At 43.4% G+C, this 25,382-nt stretch overlaps 1 protein-coding gene across 2 annotated transcripts in view; it reads right to left on the bottom strand.

The window, feature by feature from the left end:
- The window catches only part of STAG2 (stromal antigen 2), a 3,222,550-nt gene that overhangs the window by 2,565,939 nt on the left and 631,229 nt on the right, over nucleotides 1–25,382 (bottom strand). For both annotated transcript variants that reach the window (XM_044057319.1, XM_044057321.1), the window contains exon 7: nucleotides 11,727–11,878. In XM_044057319.1, the coding sequence (XP_043913254.1) occupies nucleotides 11,727–11,878 (152 nt within the window). The remainder of the gene's footprint in view (nucleotides 1–11,726; nucleotides 11,879–25,382) is intronic.

Below are 25,382 nucleotides of genomic sequence, written 5' to 3'. Positions count from 1 at the left end.
TTGTTTATATACCACGACTGTAGTGTTTGTCAGTCTTTATCAGTAGTTGCCTGGATGAAGTCCTTGAAGCTGTTAGGGCATTTTGAACAGCTAGCATCTCTTTCTGGTTGATATGTAGATGCATTTGATTTGGTGCCCATATGCCCTGAATGCATCTTCCTGCCATGTGGGCCCCCAAGGCATAATCTGAAGAGTCTGTTAAGGTTTGGCTGGCAGAGGGTAGATTGAAGGGCTGTCCCATGTTTTGGTGACAGGCCTTTGCCCACCACAGAAACTCCTGTTGCAGGCAGGGGATAAGAGGAATCATCGTTTCCAGACTGTGTGAATGTTGACTCCATAACCTTTTTGGGTACCAATGAAGTTTCCTCATATGCAGTCTTGCATATGGAATTAGTAGGATGCAGGATGCCATGAAGCCCAGACCCTGCAGAATTGGTCTTGCAGAAGGCTGGGTTTTTGTTGCCATCAGTTTGAAGTAAGTAGTCAGTTGCCTTTGCTTGCCTGGCGTGAGGTAAGCCATCTGGGCAATTGTATGCAAGCTTGCACATAGGAATGTTATCTTTTGAGAGCATACCAGTTATGATTTCTTTTCGTTTTTTTGTGTACTCTAGGCATGCTAGAAGCCTTTTCACAAACGCCAGGTGTCGCAGTAGTGTGTCCTTGTTCTCTGCTTGAATGAGACAGTAGTCTAAGTAAGGATATATCTGAAAACTACTTTGTCTGCAAAACACAATTACTGGTGCCAGGCACTTTGTAAAGACCCTGGGCGCAGCAGATACACCAAAGGGCAGTGCAGAGAATTGGTAATGCATTAAGCCAGCCTTGAATCTGTGGGATCTTCTGCATGACTGTCTTATTGGGACACGCAGGTAATGCCTCTTAAGTCTAAAGTCACCAGCCAAGCATTCTTGCCCAGCATGAGCAGAAGCTGCTGCAAAGTGAGCATTTTGAATTTTGGAATGTCCAGGTATGTGTTCAAAATCGAAAAATCCAGTATTGGCCACCAGGCCTTGTCCTTTCTGGGTACCAAGAACAGTAGAGTTAAAACCTTGTCCTTTTTCCTGTTCTGGTACTGTTTGAATGGCCCCCATATCCATGAGGGACGTAACCTGTTTCTGTGCCTCTGCCCATTTTTTCTGGCAGGTCTGGCCAACCATTTGTCATTGGCAGAGTGTGGAAATGGAATCTGTATCCCTGTGATACGATGTTCAGTACCCACTTGTCCTGGGTTATTAACTGCCAACTTTGAGCAAAAAGTGCTAATTTTCCCCCTATGGGTGCTGCCAAAAGATAAGTGCTTGGTTTAGGCAGAGGGAAGTCATTGGGATTGCTTTCTGTAGGTTTGCGCTTTATCTCCTCCAGATTTGGCGGTAGATGCACCCCCCATTGCTTTGGCCTGTACGAGTCTTGGGCTTGGTACCTGGAGCCCTTAGGGCATCTGGACCTGCCCCTTTGAGCTCTGTCTGACACAGGAAAGGATCAGTTTTTTTGTAGGCCAGTGTCCACTGAATCTAGGTGGCTGCATTTGTAAGAAATCTTTAACAGTTTGCATAGACTTAGCTTTGTCTTCCATTTTCTTTAAAACCTCTTCTGCCTTAATTCCAAACAGAGAATCATGCTGTAAAGGTGCATCTAGCAATTTAGCTTTAACATGATCAGACAAATTTTGATCATTTAACCAGGCATGCCTCCTAATCACAGATCCAATAACTGCGTCCCTGCAGGAGGCCTCTAAAGAATCAAAACCACATTGCAAAGTATGCTTTCCAACTTGTTCAGCTGCATGCAATTCCTTATTTTCTGCACATTCTGAAATCAACATTTTCTGTTTCAGCAATCCCATAACATGTTGTTGGTACTTAAGCATATGAAATTGACAGTTTAAGGCCTTGATTGCAAAGGCTGCCGATGTATAAACCTTTTTTCCGCATCTGTCCAACGCCCTTGAATCTCTGTCGGAGGGGGTAGGGTTTTTTGCTGTTGAGGACTTAACTCCCTTTGGACCCTGGGAAATAGTTTCAGGATTAGCAGTAGGGTTTCTAAATAAAAGTTTATGAGTCAGGGACCCAGTAATTCCTGTCAGGCTTACCGGGAGCCGGAGGTAGAGAGTTGGGGGTCAGGCTAGACTCTGAAAAAACATCCACAATGTCTAAAACAAGGGGAATGCCTAAGGCTTGTGCTGAGGGAGGAGGAGGAAATCCCTGAGCCTCTTTTTTGATTCTGAGAAGTCTTCACTCTCCCAGTGAAAATGCTCCCTCAAAGTATGCAAGGTTTCTCCAAATGAATAAGCCTAAGGAGGAGATGCAGATGGAATAGACTCCTCAGCATCAGAATCCTCATAGGGAGGTAAAGATAATTCCTGATCAGAAGAGGAATCAGAAGAAATAGAAGCCAGATCTGAAGATTCATAGTCAGCGTCCTGCCTAGGCCTCTTATCTGGAGGGGGATGGGTACCCCTGATCAAGGTAATAAGGTCTTCAGCCATTTTGATCTGTTTTTTAGGCATAAAGGTCTGTGCACGTGGCTCAAGCGTCAGTTTTTTAGTTTTAGAAAGTGTCTTTGCCTTTGGTTTAGCAGCTTTTGTCGGTTTGATATAAAAATGTTGAGGTCTGAATACACCCTCAGTAGCAGGAGCCTGCTCAGCGGCTCCGGGACCCATCCGCGGGAGATACATCAGACAGTCCAATACCTTGAGTATCTTGGGGCATGCCAGACTCCACATGGGTGTCAGTAGAGGCCTGCGACTAGAAGGTAGCGGGTATCAGGGGCTGCGAAAGTGCCTCACTGAGTACCGGCGAACCGGTGACTGGCTTAGGAGAAGCTTCGTCGTCTGTTTTGGATCTTGACTGCCTTTCTCTGTCCTTTTCTTTGCATTTTTTTTATGTAATCCAGTAGTAGAATTGCTATCAGATGACATCTCTGGGTGGTTAAATCTGTTTCCAAAATACTTAGATGCAAAAATATACCAATAGTGCGTTGGTTAAATCTAGCACAAAAACGACAGCAAGGCACATTGTGATCAGGGCCTAGGCAAGGAATACAGTACAAATGGAAATCCTTATGAGGTATTTGCTTCCCACAAGTGATGCAATTAACTTCTTCTGACATCGGTAAAAAGCAAGAAAAAGGTTTCCCCAACTGGGTACTTGGCTTTATTGAAGACTTTGGTTCTGAAACTCAAATGCGAATATTTCAGTAGTCTGCAGACTGGCACTTGAGAAATGCTTCTGCTTCGGGCACCGTGTGGCAAGAAAGACTAAAGAAAATGGCGTCGGCTGCATGTTTTACACCCGACGACCTGACATATTGGAAGAGAAGACAGCAACTGACGCAGGACCCAAGAGTTTGGAATTCAGGCCGACTGAGTGAACCTGCCAGCAGATTACCCAAATGTAATGATTGCAATGGTGAAACACGAAGAACATCAGAGTTCAAAGGAGGTTGAAAGAGAATCCAAGACAACTCCCTCTCCACCAAGGTCCTGTTCAACAAACTCTTCAAGGAATTCTTTAGGATGATCGGTTGACACAGCTATGGAGCCAAAGCTAGAAAGCATGTCAGAGACCACTTAAAGGGCAACTCAGTCCTTGGGACTTTTGGATCAGAGGATAGCCCCAAATGCTTGGGGCTTCTCTTTAGACATTCTGCTTCTTTAGACTTAACACTCGTTATGTTTTTTCCTCGTCTGAGATCTTAAATTTCTGTACCTCTGGATCCAGGAATAACAGCCCTTGAATACTAATTTACATTTTCAGAAAGAGCTCTTAGCCCAAAGGCCTTAAAAAGGTAATTTGTCAAAAGATGCTCCATTCTCTAGACCACCACAATTTGTGGATGCCTTTGGGTGAGACTTTATGGCTACATTTCTAGCACTTAGAAACTCTTCTTTCTCCTTCTTCATAATGTTCAGCACTTCTCTCACACAGACGCACCAAAAGGTAAAGCAGCAAATGTGGCAAAAGCCAACAAAATGTCTAACAATTAGAAAAAAACACAAGTTAGCACTAGGAACGTATAAAACAGGCAGCACCACAAACTTATTAATATCTATTGCCAGATAAACATACAAAACGGAAAATAAAATGCATTAGCGTCTTCACTGTTTTTCGTCTCCACCAACTGAGACTTCCTCAGATCAGATTCCCTAGTCAATTATCTCTCCCTATTTGCATACTAATCCAAAAGGAAATCTAGCATTGTTTAAACCTTAAAGAACCAATCCCACTTTACAATCAAATGTCAAAAACACTTACTAGATGAAATACACTCTTATAAACTGAAAAAAACTTATAAAAACATGTTAATAAATACTGCTAAACTACCTTCCAATAATGTATCAAATTCTTAAATATGATTCACTTTGAAACAGCCTTAAATATCATTAAATATATTAAACAAGTCAGTACCATAAAACAAAGGTATTCAACTTGAAATTAGCATTGTACATCATCCTATTCTATTAAAAAAGGTTAAGGTAGATATATCCTCTCCATTCATAAAAATATGAGAATGCCAACACCAAATTAAAGTATGCGTCAATTATTTCCCCATGAATATACATTTTTCAAAAAACAAAGTTCATATTAATCAATATTTGAGTTGAAAATTCAATGTGACATACTTGTTCAAATCAATGGTAAAAACATCTTATGCTTTAAAATTTTTATAAAATCCTTATTTTGCAAATAAGTTATTAAAAGCTTAAAATATTCTACTAAAAATGAATTTATAATCTGGCTGATCTTAATTTTAAAACTGGACCTGGATCTTCATTCACTTGGAGGACAACCTGCCAATATATTACCCTATATTCTATTTTCACTTCCTACATGCCACCTCTATTATTCCTTGGCATAGTTTCTATTACATATAAGACAAACGAGTAAGACCCAGTTGGTGGGGATAAAAAAACAGTGAAGTTAGAGTTTTAGTTTCTGTTTTGTGTTTATATGGCAATAAATTTTGGTTTTAATAAGTTCATGGTGCTGCCGGTTTTATAAGTTTCTAGTGCTGACTTTTTAGTATTTATCAATTGGCTGAATCTTTGCTCTTCAGCACTTTTTTTTTGTATATTAGAAAAAAACAGTACTGCTAACAAATACGACAGGTTATATTTGCCAAGACAGACATTAAAAGCAGGAACTGTATAATGACAATGGAGTAAAGAACAAGGGAGGAAGGTCTTCCCCAGTAGAAAAATACGGCTATAAAATTCTAAGAGAAGAACAAAGACTTAAAATGTATATATTAAAGTAACAAAATACAAGGAAAGTACAGATGTGTACACTTACCATAAATGTAGATGTTAGAGTGTATTCACTGTTGCAGTCATTACATTTGGGTAGAATCCCAAAGCTATGGTTGGGAGGATGGATTTATACAGCATTAGGAGCAGCTATAAGGCCCCGGCAGGACAGCAGTGGCAAAGCCAGCTCTGGATTTGGAGAAGAGAGGCAAATGGTAATGTTTGGTGAACGTATGAACGGAGCTTCAGGTAGCAACTTCTAGAATGTCTCTGGTAGGAACCCCTCTGAGAAAGGCTGCAGAAGTAGATGCAGCCCTGGTGGAATGAGATCTGATCCCCTTGGGATAGGGTTACCATGGTGCATACAGCAGAAACAAATACAATGGCTTATCTATTTGGAAATGGTCTGCCTTGAAATAGCCTTTCCCTCTGCAGCAAATACTACCAATAGTGGTTCAGATTTTCTTAGAGATTTTCTCCTGTAAGTAGAATCTACGTTGTCTGTGTACATCCAATGAAAGCAGAATCTGCTCACCCTTGTTCTGTGAATTGGGAAAGAAAGTTGGCAGATGAATGGTCTGATTAAGAGCCACACTGGATACCACCTTAGGCATGAAAGATGAATTGGTCCCGAGAGCCACCCTGTCTGGATGAAAAATAATGAAAGGCTCCACACTGCCATAAGAGCCTGTAATTCAGAAATCCTTCTAGCTGAAGTGACAGCTAAAAGGAAAGCGGTTTTCCAGGAGAGAAATTTTAGGTCTGCAGCAGCAGCTGGCTCAAAAGGAGGGAGAGTGAGTTTTTCCAAAACAAAATTGAGGTCCCATGCAGGAGTTGGCGCTCTCCTGGTAGGTCTTAAAGTTTTGGCCCCTCTGAGATACTGCTTTAACAGAGGATGACAGAAGAGGGGAGGTTCCATGTTGTAATGAGCCGAAATAGCTGAGGCAGGGATTTTTATGGAAAAAAAAGATAGGCCCTTGTGAAGCATCTCAGTTAAATATTGCAGAATGTGAGGAATATTGGGCATTGCTGTGCTTAATCCTTGTGATTGGTTCCAGGCACAGAATCTTTTCCATTTGTCAGCATAGGATTTTCTAGTACTAGGCCTTCTAGCCTCCAAGATGACATCCATCACAGGTTTGCTGAGGGATGACCAGGGTAAAATTAGTTGATTAGCCACACTGCAAGATTCAAAGTTTGGAGCTGAGTGTGCAGAATTTGGTAGTTCTGCTGAGATAATAGGTAAGGTGTCTGAGGCAGGTGCCATGGAAGAAGGCGTGATCCATTGCGCAGGAGTGGGTACCAGTGTTGGCGAGGCCAGTCTGGAGCAATTGGAATCATTTTTGTTTTGTCCTGTCTGACTTTTAGTAGAACTTTGGAGAGCAGAGGCAGAGGGGGGAAAGGCATAGACTGATGGGTTTTTCCAACTGAATGACAGAGCATCCATTTTCCAAGCTTTTTTGTGATGAATTCTTGTGCAGAATTTGTCCAACTGATAGTTCTGGGGTGAAGCAAAAAGATGTATGTCTGGACTCCCCCACTTGTGCGTCAACATGGTGAAAACTTGTGGTTCCAGTTTCCATTCGTGTGGGTCCATAAAATTTCTGCTTAGTTCGTCTGCCAGAGTATTTAGCTTTCCTGGCAGGAATTGAGCTTGTAGTTGTATTTGGTATGTCAAGGCCGTGTTCCACAATTCCATGGCTAGTCTGCAAAGGGGGGTAGGAATGTGTACCCCCCTGCTTGTTTATGTACCACATAACTGTGCTGCTGTCTTTATCATTAGCTGTCCTGGATGAAGGTAGTCCTTGAAGACAGTCAGTGCATTCTGTACAGCTAGCATCTCTGATTGATATGTAGGTGCACTTGATCTGGGGTCCATTTGCCCTGAATGCTCTTTCCTGCCAGATGAGCCCCCCAAGCATAGTCTGATACGTCTCTAGTTAGGGTATGGGCAGCATGGGGTGCAGTGAATGGCAGTCCCTTGTTTCGGTGGCAGGCCTCTGCCCACCATAGGAACTCTAGTTGCAGACAAGGTACGATAGGAATCATTGTTTCCAGGCTGTGACCATGTTGACACCATAAAACTTTTTAGGTACCACTGCAGTTCTCATATGCAGTCTTGCATATGGAATTAGAAGAATGCAGGAGGCCATGAACCTCAAGGCCTGCAGAATTTGTCTTGCAGATAGCAGGGTTTTTGTGGCCACCTGTTTGAAGTCACCCACCAATTGAATTTGCTTTTCTGGCATAAGGTAAGTCATCTGGGCAGTTGTATTCAAGCTTGCACCCAGGAATGTAATTTTTTGAGAGGGCACCAGATGTGATTTCTTTTTGCTTATGGTGTACCCTAGACAAGTTAGAACCCTTTTTACAAACGCCAGATGCTTTAGAAGAATGTCCTTGTTTTCTGCCTGAAGACAATTGTCCAGGTATGGATATATCTGAATATTTCTTAGCCGACAAAATGCAATTACTGGAGCCAGGCACTTTGGCTCATCTACTGCGCCCAGGGTTTTCACAAAGGGCAGTGCAGAGAACTGGTAATGCAAGTAGCCTGCTTTGAAGCGGAGGTATCTTCTGCAAGATTCCCTGATTAGGATATGCAGGTAAGCCTCTTTTAAGTCTAGAGTTACCAACCAGGCATCTTTGCCTAGCATAGGTAGCAACTGTTGAGTCAGCATTATGAATTTTGGAATGTCCAGAAATGTGTTTAGAGTGGATAAGTCCAGAATTGGACGCCATGATTTGTCCTTTCTGGGTACCAGAAAGTCTTTAATAGAAACCTTGTCCCTTTTCCTCTTCTGGTACTGGTTGAATAGTCCCCATGTTCATGAGTGACAGAACTTGTTTTTGGGCCTCTGCCCACTGATTTGGGGCAGATCTGGCCATCGGTTTCGGATTGGCAGTGTGTGGAAATGAAATCTATATCCCGGGATACTATTTTTAAAAGCCATTTGTCCTGGGTAATAAGTTGCCAGTTTCGTGCATGAAGTGCCAGTTTTCCCCTCAAAGGGACGGCTAAAAGGTAAGTGCTTGGTGATTGTAGAGGGAGGTCATTGAGACCGTTTACCATAGGGAGGTGCCTTGTTTCCAGATTTGGAGGTGGAGCCACCCCATTGTTATTTTCTAAAAGTTCCTTGTGACTGAAACCTGGAGCCTTTGGAATGTCTGGACTTGACCGGCTCTCAAAGCGACTGGAAAGGACCAGTTCTTAGTAGGCCAGTGCCTACTAAATCTTGGAGGTTGCACTTGTAAGAAATCTTTCACAGTCTGCATAGATTTAGCTTTATCTTCCATCTTTTCTAACACTTCTTCAGCCTTATTACCAAAAAGACGGTCCTGCTGTAAAGGAGCATCCAACAATTTTGCTTTAACATGGTCAGGCACAGTTTGCTCTTTGAGCCAAGCATGGCTTCTTAGCACAGATCCAGTTACAGCAGCCCTGCAAGAGGCCTCTAAGGAATAAAAACCACATTGCAAAGTATGTTCTCCAACTTGTTCAGCTGAATGTAATAAATCCTGCAAATCTTTATTTTCCACACAATTGGAGATTAACATCACTTTCTGTTTAGTCCCATGACATGCTGTTGATATTTAAGCATATGAAATTGACAGTTTAAAGCCCTGATTGCCAAGGTTGCAGACGTGTAAACCTTCTTACCCTATCTATCCAGCGCCCTGGAATCTCTATCAGAAGGGGTAGGATTCTTAGCAGTAGAGGCCTTAATGCCCTTGGGACCCTGATAAATGGTTTCGGGATCAGCAGTAGGATTTAAGAAAAAGAATTTGTGGGAATCAGGAACCTTATAGTATCTGTCTGCCTTGCTAGAAGCCAGAGGCAGAGAATCAAGAGTCAGACTAGATTCTGAAAAAACATCATCAACAATATCTAGAACAGGAGGTATAGCCAAAGGCCTATGCTGAGGAAGAAGGAGAAAACCCCTTTCTTTTTGGATTCAGAGAAATCCTGACTTTCCCAGTGGAAATGTTCCCTTAAGGTATGAAAAGTTTCTCCAAAAGAGAAATCCTCAAGGGGAGAAGCAGAAGGAATGGAATCTTCTGCGTCAGAGTCCTCATAAGTAGGTATAGATAAATCCTGTTCAGTAGAAGAATCAGAAGAAATAGAATCCTGATCAGAAGATTCATAACCAATGTCTTGCATTGGCCTCTTATTAGCAGGAGGCAGTTGGCTACTCCTGATCAAGGTAATTAAATCTTCAGCCCTTTAGATCATTTGCTTTTTAGGCATAGGGGCCTGCACACGTGGCCCAAGCGTCGTTTTTTAGATACAGTAGTAGATTTTGGCCTTAGTTTTGAAGATGGCGTCGGTTTAATATACAAATCTTTAGGCCTGTAAACACCCTCAGAAGCCGGTGCCTGCACAGCGGCTTCAGACCCATCTAAGGTAGGGACATCCACGGGTTCAATAATTCAAGCATCTCGCGGCATACCGGACTCCAAATGGGTCTCAGTAGAGGCATGTCAATCAAACGTAGCAGGCATCACAGGCTGCGAAAGTGCCTCACTGAGTACCAGCGAACTAGCGACTGGCTTAGGAGAACCTCGACGGCCTCTGTCTTTTTATTTGCATTTTTTAGGTATTCCGGTAGTCAGATTGCTAACCAACATCATTTCTAGACAGTTAAATCATGAGCCAAAATATTTTGAAGCAAAAATGTCCCCACGTTTAATAGTGCGTTGATTAAATCTAGCACAAAACCGACAGCAAGGTACGTTATGATCAGGGCCTAGGCAAGGAATACAGTACAAATGAAAATCTTTATGAGGTATTTGCTTCCCACAAGTAATGCAATTATTAACTTTTACTGACATCGGTAAGGAGCAAGAAAAAGTTTCCCCAACGGGGTACTTAGCATTTAGTTGAAAACTTCGGTTCTGAAAACTCGAAAACAAAAATTTCAGGTTTCGGTTGACCGGCACTTGCGAACTGCTGCTGCTTCAGGCAACGCGCGGAAAGAAAGACTGATGTAATGGCATCTGCTGCATGTTTTATACCCCTGATGACCAGAAGTCATGGAAGAACGACAGCAACCGACGAAGGACCCAAGACTTTGTTAATCAGGCCGAATGAGGGCAACTTGCCAGATTACCCAAATGTAATGACTGCAACAGTGAAATAAAGAACATCCCCTAACTTTAGCCAAATACAAAATCTGTGTTTGATCACAATGGCAGCAAACTAGACCTGGGTTATCTCCACACACACTAGGGTATTACGGAAAAAGCAATTCTTAAAGATGCTTCAGGCTGCACTACTTTTGCCAGAACAGATCAAACACACAGCTAGTGGACGCATAAGCAAGATCAGACAGATGGATTTAACAGGGTCTGAAAACTTAAGCAATAAAAAATTGTTACTGCCTACCAGCACTTGCCCTCAGAAAAAAGGAACAGCATCTAAAGCCTTACTGTTAGATGCCAGGTTGTCATGGAGCTGCATGAAAATGAGGAGCTTAACTTTGAGAAACCACTTTATGACCTAGTGTTCAGCAGTGAAGATTTCTGCATCAAGCTATACATCAGTTCAGCCATTTTCCACTATAAGGGTTCTTACATGGAGAAAAACTGATGGCCAAACACACAGCACAAAAGCCTTATGAACGCAAATCAACCTTCAACTGTTAAAGATTAAGGGAGTCAACCTTCCAAAAGCTAAGTTCAAATCCAAAAACGTGTGCTGTCATGTTTGCCATGAACAGTAACTAGTACATCACAGGGCATCAACTTGCTCATACAAGTGAAATCAAAGCAGCAACTAACCCAAGGATCTACCTCACAATAGGAGAAAGTATCACCACCACATTTTTCTAAAACACAGTCAAGACAATGTCACACAGACTACAGCCCAGTAGGGAAGAAGGCAATGCACCCTGAAGAGGAAGCATACAAATATGCTAGACAAGGACTTTGGGGGCCCTCACCTTTTACTTTTCATGATCTACATTGGACTCGTGGTGTTCAGCAAGTACTCAAATGATTTTGTCTCATCAACCCCACCCAACAGGACTTATCAATTTCATGGTCCCTTTCAATACAAGGAAAGCAGCTCCTGGCATGTAACCCATCATGAGACAAGTATCAAATGATTGAAGAACAAGTTCCTTATGCATCAAAGGCAGAATCTTTCAAAAACGAGGCACCTGAAGGCAGATGGAAAGCAGGAGTACCCAAAGAAATAACCACCCCTAGGGTGTCCAGAACTTAACATTTCCAAGGAGAAAACTCATGTTTCAAATAAGACATACCCACACCAACACTAGAACCCACAGTTTTCTCAGGAGCTGTGTGAAAAGGCAAAAGTTAAAATCACTCCAAGTGACCAACAATGGCAAAGGGCCCATACAAGATCATCTTTTTGCATTTAAATTCTGTTTTATTTGCTAATGAAATTACTCCACTCATACTTTCAAGTAAAAAAAAAATTATTCCTACACTTTAAACTATACCATTAATATCTTACCTCTTTTCGTTTTTGGAGCAGAAATTCTAACCTGTCATTTGCGCGTTTACCAATAATTTTATTTCTTTCTGCTTCATATTGCCTTTGGGTATTGTCCATGTTAATGCTAAGATTCAAAGCCACATTAACTAAGGCAGTCATCAATTTCATAGCTGTACAAAAAAAGCACAAAGAAAAAAATCAGTAATTTACTGGTATTCAAACAACTGATTTTTTTTCTACACTTTAAACAAATCCTAAAACTTAAAACAATATAAATACGTACAGAATGTTCATTACTAATGTTTAAATGAAAGCAGGGACTGAACAATTTATGTAAATATGGAATGACTGATGACTGTAAAAACAAAACACATATAAAGTTTGAAAAAGGAATGCTTGCTAAAGGTTTGTTCTCTATATTAATGCATGAATATCTATACCGTTAATTTAAGAATCTAAGTATTTTAAAAAATGCTACAAGACTACATGTTATATTGAAATTAATTCTGCAAGTTTGTTTACAGAACACTAAAGTACAGTTTTGTACCTACCATAAATGTAGATGTTCAAGTGTATACCCTGCTGCAGTCATCCCACTTGGGTTATCCTGTCGTCAGGCGGTCCCGCAGTCGGCCTGAATTCCAAAGTCTTGGTCCGGCGTCGGTTGCTGTTGCTTCTTCCCTGACATCAGTGCGCCAAGGGTATACAAGAGGCATCCGATGCAAATTTCTTCAGTTTTTCTTGCCCCAGATGTCAGGTGCCCCCCAAAAGGTGGTCAGTAGATAGTACCAATAATAAATGTTTAGCACAAACAAAACATCCCTCCAGCTAGAAGCAAATACACCACAAAGGATGTATCAGATTTTAAGGTATCTAAAGGTTTCAGTTAGGTCAGAGGGGATGGAGGGAGGGTAACCTGGACTGCAGCAGGGTATACACTCGAACATCTACATTTATGGTAGGTACAAAACTGTACTATGTTTATCATGTTACACTGCTGCAGTTATCACACTTGGGTAGAATCCCAAAGCTAAGGATGGGAGGTGGAGTCAAACAGGGTTAGAGGAGGCTAGAAGGCCCTGCAAAACTGCAGTGGCAAAGCCAGCTCTAGTCTTAGAGTAAAGTGGTAAGTGATAGTGTTTGAAGGTGTGTACTAAACTCCAAGTTGCAGCTTCCAGAATATCCTTGGTTGGCACCACCCTGAGGAAGGCTGTAGAAGTAGCTGTTGCCCTGGTGGAGTGGGGCCTTATGCTAGAAGGAACTGGTTTTCCATGCTGGATGTAGCAAAAATGTATGCAATGTCTTATCCATTTGGAAATTATCTGTTTTGAGATAGCCTTTCCTTGTGATGCTGTAGCATAGGATACAAAAAGTTGGTCACATTTTCTGAAAAAGTACAGTTTTGTACCTACCATAAATGTAGATGTTCGAGGATCCACATTGCTGCAGTCATAACCTGTGGGTAGTCCGCTGTCCTCGGTCGGCCCGAATACCAAAGTGTTAGGCTGGCGTCGGTCATGGTCGCTCACATCTGACGTCAGTGCGCAGAGGTACTAAAGCGCATGACCGACGCCATATCCTCAGTCTTTCTTGCCCCAGATGTCAAAAGGCCTAAAAAGAAAAGGCCATAGCCAAAAATAGAAGATACCCAACCACCAATATAGAAAAAATAATCACCCCAAAAACAACACAGCAACCCCAAACTACAGAGGGGAAGGAGGGAGGGAAAATTGGACTGCAGCAATGTGGATCCTCGAACATCTACATTTATGGTAGGTACAAAACTGTACTATGTTCTTCGTCTCACATTGCTGCAGTCATAACCTGTGGGTAGAATCCCAAAGCAAAGGTAAAGGGAGGTTGGCAAAATTAAAAAGCATTAGGAGCTGCTAACATGCCCTGTAAAACTGCAGTGGCAAACCCAGCCCTAGACTTGGAATAAAGAGGGAGATGGTAATGTTTAGTAAAAGTGTGCACTGAACTCCAAGTAGCTGCCTCCAAAATATCCTTAGTAGCTACTCCCCTTAAAAAAGCAGTAGAAGTGGCAGTAGCCCTAGTGGAATGTGATGAGAACAACAAAAAGCAATACAATGGCCAATCCACTTAGAAATAGTTTGCTTTGAAACAGCTTTCCCTTGTGAACCCAAAGCAAAAGAAATGAATAACTGTTGAGTCTGCCTGAACCCTTTAGTTCTGCTCAAATAATAGCGTAACTGCCTGTGAATATCCAAAGAATGCAAAATTTTTTCCCCTTTATTGGGGATCAGCATAAAAAGTAGGCAAATGAATAGATTGGTTTAAGGCCACATTAGAAACAACTTTAGGCATAAAAGTAGGGTTAGTACGCAGGGATACCCTATCCTTATGGAATATCAGGAAGGGTTCAACTGCCATGAGAGCCTGTAATTCAGATACCCTCCTAGCAGACGTAATGGCCAACAAAAAAGCAGTCTTCCAAGACAAAAACTTCAACTCAGATGTAGCTGCAGGTTCAAAAGGAGGTAAAGTAAGCTTTTCCAAAACAAAATTGAGATCCCAGGAAGGAGTAGGAGCTCTACGTGGGGGTCTTATGTTCTTTGCCCCTCTAAGAAATTGCTTAAACAAAGGGTGAGAAAATAATGGTGGGTCACAATCATAGTGAGCAGAAATGGCTGCAGCATGAACTTTCACGGAGGAGAAAGACAAACCCTTGTCTAATAATTCTGTAAGGTACTGCAGTGTAACACTCAAATTAGGCACTGAAACATCAAAGCTCTTTGCTGTGCTCCAAAGAAAAAATCTCCTCCATTTATCAGCATAAACTTTCCTAGTACTAGGTCGTCTGGCTTCCAATATGACATTCAAAACTTGAGGAAGCTGTGACCCCCCAGGGTCTAAAACAGAATATGCCAGGCTGTCAGATGCAGGGACTGTACCCTGACATTGAGGAAATGATTGCTTGCCTGGGACAAAAGGTGTGGAATTGGTGGCAAAGGCCAAGGAGGCTCCTGTACTAAACTCCTCAGCACAGGATACCAGTGCTGACGTGGCCAATCTGGAGCTATTAGAATCATGCAAGGCTTGTCCTGTCTGACCTTCAAGAGCACCTTGGGAAGGAGAGGCAGAGGAGGAAAAGCATAGACGTGAAGGTTGTTCCAACTGAAAGATAGAGCATCCACTTTCCAAGCTTTTGGGTGAAACATCTTTGTGCAAAATTTTGGCAGTTGGAAAGTTAGTGGAGAAGCGAACAGATCTATGTCTGGAGTTCCCCAAGCCACTGTCAACTGTTGAAATACATGAGGATCCAATTTCCACTCGTGGGGATCCACCATCTGTCTGCTTAAAACATCTGCTAAGGAGTTCTGTGCTCCTGGCAGAAACCTTGCTTGAAGAGTGATGTGCAAACTCAGAGCAGTCTCCCACAAAATCATAGCTTGTCTGCAAAAAGGGTACGAATGGGTTCCCCCCTGCTTGTTGATGTACCACATGACTGTTGTGTTGTCTGTTTGAATCAACACCTGTCCCGGTTGAAGTAGATCCTTGAAAGCCATCAGTGCAAATTGGACTGCTAACATCTCCTTCATGTTGATATGCAAATGCTGTAGTCTGGGAGGCCACGTGTCTTGAATCCATTTCCCATTGAAGTGTGCTCCCCAAGCCATGTCTGAGGCATCTGTCGTTAAGATCTGACTCGCCTCTGGTCGGGTCACAGAGAGTCCCTTGTTTAGGTGACATTCCTGAGCCCACCACAAAAATTCCTTTTGGATGCAAGGTATTATCTGAATGACAGTGTCCAAATCGTGGCAGTGTTGAGTACATACACTTTTGAGATACCATTGCAGCTTCCTCATATGCAGTTTGGCATTGGGAAGTACCAGAATACAAGATGCCATGAACCCCAAGGCTTGAAGGACTGTCCTTGCAGTCAGCCTGGACAGTAGGGATAATTGCTGGAAGTATAGGGGAAGATTTCTTTGTTTGTCCGGGGTCAAAAAAGCCATCTGAGAGGCTGTATTCAGTCTCACACCCAGAAAGCACATGTCCTGAGAGGGTACTAGACTGGACTTTGTTTCGTTCACAGAATACCCTAGGCACCTTAAAACTGCCATTACATACTGTAGATGCTGAAGTAACTTGACTTTGTCTTGAGCAAGAATCAGGCAATCGTCCAGATAAGGATAAATTTGTATTCCTCTTAGTCTTAAGAAGGCTACCACAGGAGCCAGGACCTTTGTGAACACCCTGGGCGCAGAAGATAAGCCAAAGGGCAATGCAGAGAACTGATAATGAAAAGTACCAGCCCGAAAACGCAGGAACCTCCTGCAGCTGGGCCTGATAGGAATGTGAAGATAAGCCTCTGAGATCCAGAGTTACCATCCAGTGATCTTTGCCTAGCAGAGGCAGAATTTGCTGCAAAGTTAACATCTTGAACTTTGGAATGTCTAGGTATGTATTGAGAATGGACAAATCCAGAATTGGCCTCCAAGTGTTTCCTTTCTTTGGCACAAGGAACAGGCGAGAATAAAATCCTAGGCCTACTTCTGACGGAGGTACCACCTGGATAGCCCCCATTTGTAAAAGTAAAGAAATCTGTTTGTGAGCCTCCAGCCTTTGCTGAGGAGGTACGTCCGGCATGCCTTTGAAAGGAGGCAAGGTCTGAAAATAAAACTTGTAGCCTCGATTTATAATGTCCAACACCCATTTGTCCTGGGTGACCAAAAGCCAATTTTGCTTGAAAAGTGCCAACTTTCCTCCTAGAGGAGCTGCCAGACAGGAGGAATCTGGCAGCTGGAGATACAGGTCATTGGGTCTGTTTACGAAAAGGCTGACCCCTGCCCTCACCAGAAGATTGTGCAGGAGAACTCCACGTCCTAGGCCTGAAAGAACCCTGAGCATGAGCTCTGCCCCTAACACGTCTAGATCTGCCCTTAGACTGAAAATCAGAAGAAGGATAAGCCCATCCTTTTGCAGGCCAATCTCTGCTAAACTTAGGGGGCTGCACTTGTAAAAATTCCTTAACCGTCTGCATGGACTTAGCTTTGTCTTCCATTTTCTTCAAAACCGACTCCACAGGAGAACCAAAAAGAACTTCAGATTGAAGGGGAGCATCCAAAATTCGAGCTTTAACATGCTCTGACAAATTTTGATCCTTAAGCCAGGCGTGCCTACGAATAACTGAACCAGTGGCAGCCACCCTGGAAGAAGCCTGAAGAGCATCAAAGCCACACTGCAAGGAATGCTTACCTACCTGATCAGAGGCATGAACTAAGTCCTGCAATTCCTTACACTCTATACCCTCAGCTAGAGCATCTACCTTAGATTTCAACTGACTTAACAGAAAATTCTGATACTTCAGCATATGAAACTGGCAATTTAAAGCCCTCATAGCTAGCGTGGAAGAGGTATACACTTTTTTACCCCACCTATCCAAAGCTCTAGAATCTTTATCCAGAGGTACTGGATTCTTAACTACAGAAGCCCTGACACCCTTAGGTCCCTGACTAATAGTTTCCGGGTCAGCTCTAGGACTCTTATACAAATATTTATGAGCCTCTGGAACTCTAATACCTGTCTGGCTTGACAGGGGCAGGGGGTAAAGAATCAGGATTAAGGGAAGCTTCAGAAAAAACATCCTGAACAACATCCAAAACAGGGGGAATAGCCAAGGGCCTATGTTGTGGTAAAACAAAATTCCCTAAGCCTCTTACGAGAATCTGAAAAATCCTGACCTTCCCACTTAAAATGCTCCCTCATGGAGTGCAGGGTTTCAGAAAAGGAAAAATCCTCTGGAGGAGAAGCAGAAGGACAGGAATCCTCTGCATCCGAATCAGAATAGGGAGGAAAATCCTGAATGTCCCCAGCAGAAGACTCAGAGTAATCTGAGGAATGCTCCAATCCCTCCACCTCTGTCTCCACCCTAGGCCTCTTATCCGGAGGGGGCATAGAACACCTCTGATTAAAGTAATCAAATCCTCAGCCATTTTCAGCATATGTTTCTTAGGAACAGAGCCCGAAGAACTAGGGCTGATGCCTGTGCCAGAAAGACCAGGTCTAGCTTTAGAAGGGGCTTTAGTGACAGAAGTAGAAGGCCTAACAACCTTATGCAAAGAAGGAACTACAGAAACTTGAGAGGCCCCCTCGGCCTGACCCAACTCCTGAGAGGCCAATTCCTGTAAGATTAAAGGTTCCCCCTGTGATTCAGCTGAAACCTCGGCTGGATCCACAGATTCAACCGTAGTTTCCATAGAACCGGCGTCCGCAACGGACGACTCATCCTGCTTAGACTAACGATTTATCTTTTCGCTTCTTAGCGGTAGTGGGCGTCGGAGGATCCGACGGCATGTTGTAATTACACCGCTTACCGAAAACAAGTCTAGCACAATCTAACCTGCGTTTAATGGTGCGCTTATTAAATCTAGCGCAAAAGCGACACCTGACTACGTCGTGCTCAGGCCCCAAGCAAGGAATACAGAGAGAGTGGTAGTCCCTATGAGGTATCTGTTTCCCACAAGAAATACAATTATTAACTTTTTCTGACATCCGGATTTAACTGAGGCAAGAAAAGACAAAAATATTCCCCAACGCTTGGTCTTCGGTCTGAAACTCAGAATACGAAAATTTCAGGACGCCGAACGGCACTTGCAAACACTGCTTCTGCTTTGGACCATGCAGCAAGAAAGACTGAGGATATGGTGTCGGTCATGCGCTTTAGTACCTCTGCGTACTGACGTCAGATCTGAGCGACCATGACCGACGCCAGCCTAACACTTTGGTATTCGGGCCGACCGAGGACAGCGGACTACCCACAGGTTATGACTGCAGCAATGTGAGACGAAGAACATCCTTAGTTTTATTCAAGTAGTAACGTAGTTGCCTGTGAATGTCCAAGGAATGCAGGAGTCTTTCTCCTTTGTTCTGTGGATTTGGAAAGAAGGTGGGTAAATAGATGGTTTGATTTAGAGCCACACTGGATACCACCTTTGGCATAAAGGAGGGGTTAGTTCGTAGAGAAACTCTGTCTTGATGAAAAATGAGGAAAGGCTCTACTGCCATTAGTGCCTGTAGCTGAGACTCTTCTGGCTGAAGTAATTGCTAGCAGCAGGGCAGTCTTCCATGATATAAACTAAGTCAGCTGAGAAAGCTGGCTCAAAAGGTGGCAGCGTAAGTTTTTCCAGAACAAAGTTGAGATCCCAAGTTGGTGTTGGCGCTCTCCTGGGAGGCCTAATGTTTTTGGCCCCTCTGAGATACTTCCTTAGAAGTGGATGTGAAAATAAGGAAGGATCTGTGTTGTAGTGAGCTGAAATAGCTGAGGCGTGGATTTTAATAGATGAAAAAGAAAGTCCTTTGTGTAACATCTCAGTTAAATACTGTATAATCTGTGGTATGTCAAACTGAAGGGTATTTTGGCCTTTAGCTTGGTTCCAGGTGCAAAATCTTTTCCATTTGTCTGAGTAGGCTTTCCTGGTGCTAGGCCTCCTGGCCTCCAGAATGACATCCATAACAGCTTGTGAAAGAGGAGCTGGCTGGTTGCTTAGGTGATTTGCCATGCAGCCAAATTTAAGGTTTTGAGCTGGCTGTGTAGAATCTGACTGCCTTGCTGTGTGAGCAGATGAGGAATTTGTGGTAAAATCCATGGTGGGCCCTGGGCCATGTTCCTTAGTAGTGGGTACCAGTGCTGGCATGGCCAGTCTGGGGCAATGAGTATCATTCAGGGTCTCTCCATCCTGACTTTCAGCAGCACCTTTGTGAGGAGGGGCAATGGAGGAAAGGCATATACTTGTCAGCATTTTCCAAATGAATGAGAGTGTGTCCACTTTCCAAGCTTGATGGTGAAATGTCCTTGTGCAAAACTTTGATAGCTGATAGTTTTGGGGGTTGGCAAACAGGTCTATATCTGGGCGCCCCCATTTTTGAGTTATCATTGAAAATACTTGTGGATCCAGTTTCCACACGTGGGGATCCATGATGTTTCTGCTTAGGTCGTCTGCCAATGTGTTCTTTTTTCCTGTCAGGAATTGAGCTTGTAATTGAACTTGGTAAGTCAGTGCTGTGTTCCACAAGGTCATTGTTTACCTGCATAGAGGGTAGGAGTGTGTACCCCCTCGTTCGTTTATGTACATTACTGTGGTGTTGTCTGTCCTTACTATAAGTTGTCCTGGATGTAAGAGGTCCTTGAAGGCTGTCAGAGCATGCTGTACAGCTAGCATTTCTTTTTGATTGATGTGCAGATTCCTTTGATCTGCAGTCCATATGCCTTGAAGGCATCGTCCTGCCATGTGTGCCCCCCAGGCATAGTCCGATGCATCTGTTGTCATAGTTTGCCTGGCTGGGGGTAAGGTGAAAGGGTGACCCATGTTGAGGCGACATGCCTGTGACCACCATAGAAACTCCTGTTGAAGGCAGGGAATGAGAGGTATCATTGTTTCCAAGCTGTGGCTGTGTTGAGTCCATACGCTTTTCAGGTACCATTGTAATTTCCTCATATGCAGTTTTGCAAATGGTATTAGTAGTATGCAAGATGCCATGAAGCCAAAGGCCTGCAGAATTTTTCTTGCAGGGAGATGGGCCTTTGTTGCCATTATTTTGAAGTATTGAGTCAGTTGTAGTTGTTTGTCTGGTGTCAGATAAGCCATCTGGGACGCTGTATTCAAGCTGGCACCCAGGAATATCATTTTGTGAGGGCACTAGTTTTGATTTCTTTTAGTTTACTGTGTACCCTAGGCAACTTAGAAGATGTTTTACAAAAGTCAGATGTTGTAAGATAATGTCCTTGCTTTCTGCTTGGATGAGGCAGTCATCCAGGTATGGGTATATTTGAATTCCTCTGTCTGCAGTATGCAATTACTAGTGCCAGGCATTTTGTGAAGACCCTGGGCGCAGTAGATAAGCCAAAGGGCAGTGCAGAGAATTGGTAATGGGTTGAAACCTGCAATGAAACGGAGGTATCTTCTGCAATTTTGTCTGATAGGGACATGCAGGTATGCCTCTCCTTGAGGTCCGTTACTAGCCAAGCTTTCTTGCCAAACATGGGAAGAAGCTGCTGTAGTGTTAGCATCTTGAATTTGGGTACTTGCAAGAAGGTGTTTAGAATTGAAAGGTCCAGAATGGGTCTCCAAGCATTGCCCTTTCTGGGGACTAGAAAGAGCCTCGAGTAAAATCCTTGGCCTTGCTCCTATGCAGGTACCAGTTGAATGGCTCTCATGTCCATGAGAGCTGTAATTTGTTTTTGCGCCTCTGCCCATTGATTTTGTGGCAGGTTTGGCATTCCTTTTATCCTTGGCAAGGTGTGGAAATGGAATCTGTATACTTGTGAGATAATGTCTAGGACCCATTTGTCCTTTGTGACGATGCGCCAGCTGTCTGTAAAAAAAAAATGCTAATTTTCCTCCCAAGGGAGCTGCCAAGAGTGTTTTGCTTGGCAGTTTGGAGGTTTAAGTCATTGTGTTTGTCTTCTAGTAGTATGGGACCTGTCTTATCCTCCCTTCTGTGTTGCAGTGCCCCATTGGCGAGGTTTGTAAGGGATTTGGCGCTTGTCCTCTGCCCCTTGGGCGTCTGTATTTACCCCTCTGTGGTCTGTCAGAAGCTGGAAAGGACCAGTTTTTTGTTGGCCAATTTCTGCTGAAGCGTGGGGGTTGTACCTGTAAGAAATCTTTGACCGTCTGCATAGATTTTGCCTTATCCTCAATTTTCTTTAAAACCTCTTCTGCTTTAACCCAAATAAGACATCCTGCTAAGGGTGCATCTAGTAACTATGCTTTAAACTTGATCAGGCAGAGTTTGTTCCTTTAACCAAGCATGCCTACGTATAACAGACCCAGTAACAGCTGCTCTACAGGAAGCTTCCAAGGAATCAAATCCACATTGTAAAGTATGTTTGCCCACCTGTTCAGCTGTATGCAACAGATCCTGCATTTCCTTGAATTCAGACTGTTGTGGGTGCGTGCTCATCTTTTGTTTTATTTGAGACATTAGGAATTGCTGGTATTTCAGCATGTGAAACTGACAATTTAGTGCTCTCATAGCTAGAGTAGCTGAGGTGTAAACCTTCTTCCCCCACCTATCTAGTGCTCTGGAGTCCCTTTCAGAGGGAACAGGATTTTTAGCCATAGAAGCCTTAGCCGCTTTGGGACCCTGGGTGATTGTCTCTGGGTCAGCAACAGGGCTTTTGTAAAGGAATTTGTGAGAGTCAGGCACTCTATAATATCCATCTGGTTTGGCTGGAGCAGGAGGCAGAGAATCTGGATTTAGACCAGATTCTAAGTAAACATCATCCACAATGTCTAAAACTGGAGGGATAGCACATGGTCTGTGCTGGGGAAGTAAACTCTCGGAGCCTTTTCTTTGAGTCTGAGTAGTCCTGAACTTCCCAGTGGAAATGTTCCCTCATGGTATGTAAGGTTTCCCCAAAGGAATAGTCTTCAGGGGGAGAAGCTGAGGGAATGGAATCTTCAGCATCCGAATCTTCATACGGGGGAAAGGAGTAATCCTACTCCTCAGAGGAGCCTGAGGAAATGGACACTTGATCAGAGGAGGCATAATCCTCCTCTTGTCTAGACCTTTTGTCTGGGGGGGGGGTTGGGAACCCCTGATTAAAGAAATCTTCAGCCATTTCAAGCATCTGTTTCTTAGGCATGGGGCCTTGAACTGGAGACTGATGTGCAGCCTTTTTTGGTTTTAGAGGAGTCTTAAGCTTAGCATAAGATTTTATGGTGAGAGTAGTCTGTCTGAAAACACCTTCTGTAACCGAAGGTGTTTCCACAGCACCGGCTTCTCCTTCTGCAATGTTGTCGGTAGGGCCTAAAAAAAATGGCTGTGTCGGCCTAGAACTCTCTGCTTGAGAATCCAAAGCGGTCTGGGCTTCCAATTCTGCGGTTGCCAGGGGCTGTGTAGGCACCTCACTGAAAACCGGAGAACCGGCGACCAGCCCAGCCGAGGCCTCGGAGTCTGGCTTGGATCTAGGCTGCCTGTCTATCTTTGCGTTTTTTATGCACGCCGGTAGTCGGTTGCTCCGATGGCATAGTGTAATTAAATTTCCTACCGAAGTAGTGTCATGCGAAATCAAAGCATCGCTTTATAGTTCGCTTATTGAACCTAGCACAAAACCGACAACCAGTGATGTCGTGATCTGGGCCTAGGCAAGGTATACAATAAGAAAGAAAGTCCTTATGAGGTATTTGCTTCCCAAAAGAAATGCAATTGTTAACTTTTTCTGACATCGGACTGAGGCAAGAAAAGGTTCCCCAACGGGGTACTTGGCTTTGAAGACTTCGGACTGAAATTCGATTCGAAAATCTCAGGTGTCGGCCGACTGGCACTTGCGAATTGCTTCTGCTTCGGGCACCGCGCGGCAAGAAAGACTGAAGAAAATGGCGTCGGATGCCTCATATACCCCTGGCGCACTGACGTCAGGGAAGAAGTGACAGCAACAAACGCCGGACCAAGACTTTGGAATTCAGGCCGACTGCAGGACCGCCTGACGACAAGACAACCCAAGTGTGATGACTGCAGCAGGGTAACATGATGAACATCAGGTTTCAGTGACAACTGCAACAGAGTACATGACATTTTTGGTGAATCTGTACACAAGTCACAGATGATGCTTTATACTTGTGTCTTTCGGCTTTTCCCGGTTAGGGGTCGCCACAGCAGAACTCTGGTCCGCTAATGATTGGCAGTTGATTTTTACGTACCGGCTTGCCAGGCCTGACGCACAACCTTCAACAAAGGTACGCCCATTCACGCATTTCTCCACGCAGAAGACGCTCTAGCTGAGAATCGAACCGGACAGCGTCTTACTGTGAGACGACAATGCTACTACAGCACCACCACCGCGGGTATATACAGATGATGCTTTATACTAACGGACAAAAACTTGCTTTCATCAACTGTGCAATGCTGTAAATCTAGTGTCGGGCTCTATTTTTCTCTTCCATTACATCATGCAACAGTGTATGTAACGTACTTGTACTGTAAAGGGTTCTCATGTGGACCACATTAAAAAAAATTTCTGATAACCAGCATATTTGAATTGCACTAATTTGGTAAAATTGCACTGCTGAAAAATACTGAAAAATTTTTTTTGAACTTAAAACGTTTGCTAACAGCATCGTATCAAACTGCATACCATTTGAAAGTAAAGGGGGTCAATCTTGTGAACAAAGGCAGTGCAAAAAATAAACAATGCATCTTCAATCCTTGCAGCAACATTAACTTACTATTACATGAACCAAAGGTCAGCAAAGTACAGTTGTTTCTTCTCATCATAAATGCAGATGTTCAATAGTAGTCACTGCTGTAGTAACTCAGATTTCTTGCTGTGGAAGCCTCTTATCAGCTCAAAAACCAGTAGCCCCTCAGCCCAAGAACTGTCTCCTTTCTATCATGAGGGGGAAGGATGGGTGGCTGGAAAGATGAAACTAGGAGCAGTCATTAGCCATCTTCTTGGTGACCACAACACACATGCAAACCAAGACTGCATCCGCAAGTCCTAGATCGGAAGCACTAAACACTCATACAGTTCCCAGCAGGGTATAGTTAGGCAGCCCAGAAGAAGCTAAATGGATATGGAAGCTAAAGGGAAGGATATAGAAGTGTCAACCTCAACTCATAGCTGAAACAGAGGGGATGGAGGGAAAGACTACTGCAACAGTGAAGACAGAAACATCTACATCTGCATTAAGTAGACAACTGTGCTATGTAAATGTTCACTGTTGCAATAATAATTCCTTAGGAGGATTTCCAAACAGACGGATGAGTGATTGGAGAAATGAAGAATGGCAGTCCTGCAGAGACACATCCCTCTATAGATGACAAGAGGTAGCGATGGGTAAATGTGTGGCCTGCAGACCAGATTTTCTTTGATGTGTGCTCCACTAAACAAAGCAATCTTGATAGCTGTCGCTCTGCTGAGTTCTAATTTGATCTGGCACCTTCTTACCATGCTGCCTGTAGCAAAAGCTGATGCAGTCAAAAATAGTGTTGGAAATAGTCTGTTTTAATAGATTTATCCAAATTTATTCAATGCAAAAGCCAGAAAAAACTGGACAGACATTTTGAAATTTTTTTTTGTCATGTTCATGTAAAATCTGAGACACATATGCACATCTAAGGGGAGTGCAGTGTTCTTTCTCCTCTGTTCTGTCAGTTAGGAAAGAAGGCATGGAGATGCATGGCCTGATTCAGGGAGAGTTCAATAACTACCTTGGGCCATAAAGATGGGTTCAATATCAGAGAGACTTTCTGGGTGAAATAAAGGGTTATGTACTTACCATAACTTTGCATCTGTACTATCAAGTGTCATTATTCATCACAAATGGGTCTTGGATCCAACTTTTGATTCAAGACAGCAACTGTCAGGTCTAAAGCTCAAACTCCTCCCCTTCTTATAATCCCACTAGCTTCTAACCCTCAGATCCAGTTTGCTAAACCAATGGAAATGCAGAAGCTGCTTCAAAGATCAAAACCTTTCAAATACCAGCCACTCCAGTTTGCCAGAACCCCGAGAAAAAAGGGAGGAGGCTGGGAATCTGATGCATAATGACACTGGATAACACAGATGCTAAATTATGGTAAGTACCTAACCCTATCTGATGCTATCCATTTCCTTATTCATCACAAATGGGTCAGAGCCCCCAAGCTACTATGTACCCTGGGTGGCTTCAAGGAAAGATATGCTGGAGCACAGAGGAACCAAAT

The sequence above is a fragment of the Protopterus annectens genome, chromosome 15.part0 (assembly GCF_019279795.1).
Source record: "Protopterus annectens isolate FY-2018-M chromosome 15.part0, PAN1.0, whole genome shotgun sequence".
Classification (NCBI taxonomy): Eukaryota; Metazoa; Chordata; order Ceratodontiformes; family Protopteridae; genus Protopterus; species Protopterus annectens.
This window is presented reverse-complemented; position numbering and strand designations above follow the sequence as displayed.